Raw genomic sequence first — 2450 nt, 5'->3', positions numbered from 1 at the left:
TGATATCTGCTTCTTGCGTTTTTCCTTTCTTGTGCCGTATCTTAGGTTTTATTTATTTCCGATTACTTATATTTTTTGGCGGTCATTGATGTTTTTGCTTGCGCTGCAGTACTGGTGTGACGGTAGCAGCCGAAGTTGTACTACTTTATTTATTACTCCATCCGTTCCAAAATGTAGGTCGTTTTGATATTTTTAGATTCATATATTTTGTTATGGATCTAGACATATGTTATATCTAAATGCATAGCAAACACTACGAATCTAAAAAAATCAAAACAACCTACATTTTGAAACGGATGGAGTATATACTACTAACATATATTGGTTTCATGCCTTGCTTTTTCACTCTCCTAATGCAATGACACGCAGATATCTCTTGTGGGCCGGTTCTCTGAAAGCTATGTGGAGAAGTTATGTAGCTTGACAACCCAGGCCTTGACAAACCTTGACAAGTTATTACATGCATTTCATGGTCAAAATTTCAAACACCGTGTCATATATGTCTTTGGTTCCCCTGAACTTCCTCTACAAGCGACGGCGACGTGACACCACCGAACCGGTTCAGAGTCCGAACCGGCCGGAAGGAAGAAAAACTACAGAGACTACTCCAAGAAATTTAATTTCTACTGGGCAGAAGGTAAAGGGGCCGGAGACTTGGAATGAACTTCGTTCTTCACTTGGTCGTCGACATGTGCTCCGGCGGTGCCGCGGCGGCATCGGCGTCCCCCCGGCCCTGCTGGCCGTCGTGGCGGTGGTCGCCCTCGTAGGTGACGATGAGCATCGCCGGCTCGCCGGGGTCGCGCTCCACGTGCTTCCGCGCCGGGCACCCCCGCACCGTGCTGCACTTGTAGTACCCGCTGCACATACATATACAATCAAATGGTGCCAGTGCCTGCCGCGCAGCGTCGTTCGACCGATCGATCGATCAGACGGGGCTGCCAGTTGCTTACCGCGGATACGGCGAGCCCTTGATGGGCTTCTGGCCGTACTTGCGCCAGGAGTAGTCGTCCGGCGGGATGTCGGCGTTCCGGGAGCTGATCGCCGGCACGCGGACCACACGCCTCACGCGCGACTTCCTGCCATGGCATGCTTTGCAAGATCATCAGAAATTATTCGATAGTCCATCACTGGTTTCGACTTGGGGCCGGGTGCGCAAATAATTAATACCGTTTCTTGGAGCAGTGACAGCGGCCGGCGTGCGCCTTGCCGGCGTCGTTCTCGGAGCGCGCGCGGCCGGCGCACTTGCTTCCCGGCGCGGCGCCGGGGGTGTAGTGGTAATCGGGGGCAGCAGGCTGCTGCAGCATCGACACCGCCGGCGGCCGCGGCGTGCCGGCAGCGTGGCCGCCCCCCACAGGAGGGAACCGGCCGTTGGACACGCTCCCTTCGCCGGCGGTGAGGCTCGTCAGTGTCGTCGTCGAGGGGAGCGATGAGCTGCCCCCCGAGGCCGACGCGCTGAACGCCGCCTTGTCGCGCCGCCCGCGCCCCTTGACGAAGTCCACCAGGTCGAGCACCACGCCGGGCGCCGCCACGCTCCCCGACGGCTGCTGGTGGTCCGGCGACGACGACGGGTGCTCCACCACGACGGCGGCGGGGCCGCGGCGGAAGCGCGCGTGGCCCGTGCGGCGGCCGAGCACGGACACCGCCGTCCGGATCCTGGACACCGTCAGCTGGTGGTCCCCCACCGCCTCCATCATCATCTGCCGCGGCCGCGGCCTCGTCGCCTGCCCGTCGCCGCCAGGAACCACCGAAGCCCCGCCGCCGCCGCTGTCGCCGCCGCCGCAGCTCATCAGATCGTCCATGGTGATCATATCGAGCAAGCAAGCAGCGAGGCCAAAGCCAAAAGCACGTCACGTATGTAGTAGAGAAATGGGAAACGTGGGCGGAGGGCAGCGAGGACGTCTTATGGGAGGATCATCGATCATCATCAAGCGGTCAAGGCAGTGCACTGGCTCGAGTCAAGAGCCAGCGAGCAAGCGCAACGCGGCTCGGTGGGGCGCGAACGGACGGTGCCGGGCGGGGCGCGGAGACGAGCCGACGCCGGGGATCCGACGGCCGGTGGTGCGCTGCGGCCGAACGGGGGAGAGGAGGAGGATTTCCTGCGGTCGCGGAGCGTGCAAGCGAGGTTTGACCGTGGAAAAGTCGAGCGGCGCGAACCCGGCCAACGAGGCTGCGACGCGTGGATGATGTACGGCGTGCGCGTGTCTCCGGTCTGACGCTTTTCGCAGGCTCCGACCCGTCTAGTACCACTGAGTTTCGTGCACGTTGCTGGTAAAGGCGCTGTCGAGTGGGCCCGCGTGCAGTGACGCTTTCGGCGGGACCAAGTGTCGTCGGCCGGATGGCAACTGCGTACCAACTACCCAACCCGGTGAGATCAGTGTGATATCGCTTAATGGGATTAATATGATATTAACAAGTTGTAATTTTTTTTCGGAAGCCGATTTTTAAAGAAC

General features: G+C 59.1%; 1 protein-coding gene across 2 annotated transcripts; it reads right to left on the bottom strand.

The window, feature by feature from the left end:
• Nucleotides 1–417: 417 nt before the first annotated feature.
• Nucleotides 418–2182, bottom strand: LOC120700444 (WRKY transcription factor WRKY51-like). Of its 2 annotated transcripts, none has more exons than XM_039984693.1 (3): nt 1168–2182; nt 951–1089; nt 418–857 (listed from the first exon to the last, which is right to left on the bottom strand). In XM_039984693.1, the coding sequence occupies exons 1-3, from the start codon at nt 1806–1808 to the stop codon at nt 624–626; spliced, it is 1014 nt and encodes a 337-aa protein (XP_039840627.1). In that variant the 5' UTR covers nt 1809–2182; the 3' UTR covers nt 418–623. The 2 variants fall into 2 exon arrangements, with proteins under 2 accessions (XP_039840627.1, XP_039840632.1); XM_039984698.1 differs by having other exon boundaries at nt 951–1076; nt 1168–2171.
• Between the last annotated feature and the right edge of the window lie 268 nt (nt 2183–2450).

Source organism: Panicum virgatum, chromosome 1K, assembly GCF_016808335.1.
Source record: "Panicum virgatum strain AP13 chromosome 1K, P.virgatum_v5, whole genome shotgun sequence".
NCBI lineage: Eukaryota > Viridiplantae > Streptophyta > Magnoliopsida > Poales > Poaceae > Panicum > Panicum virgatum.
The sequence above is the reverse complement of the archived record's forward strand: the minus strand, read 5'-3'. Positions and strand labels throughout refer to the sequence as shown.

Excerpts from the sequence above, each read along its gene's own strand:
- LOC120700444 (XM_039984693.1), bottom strand. The coding sequence starts at position 1,808 with ATGATCACCATGGACGATCTGATGAGCTGCGGCGGCGGCGACAGCGGC. Across the intron at positions 1,090-1,167 it reads TGTCACTGCTCCAAGAAACG|CATGCCATGGCAGGAAGTCG; the intron begins GTATTAATTATT and ends GATCTTGCAAAG. Across the intron at positions 858-950 it reads AAGGGCTCGCCGTATCCGCG|CGGGTACTACAAGTGCAGCA; the intron begins GTAAGCAACTGG and ends ATGTATGTGCAG.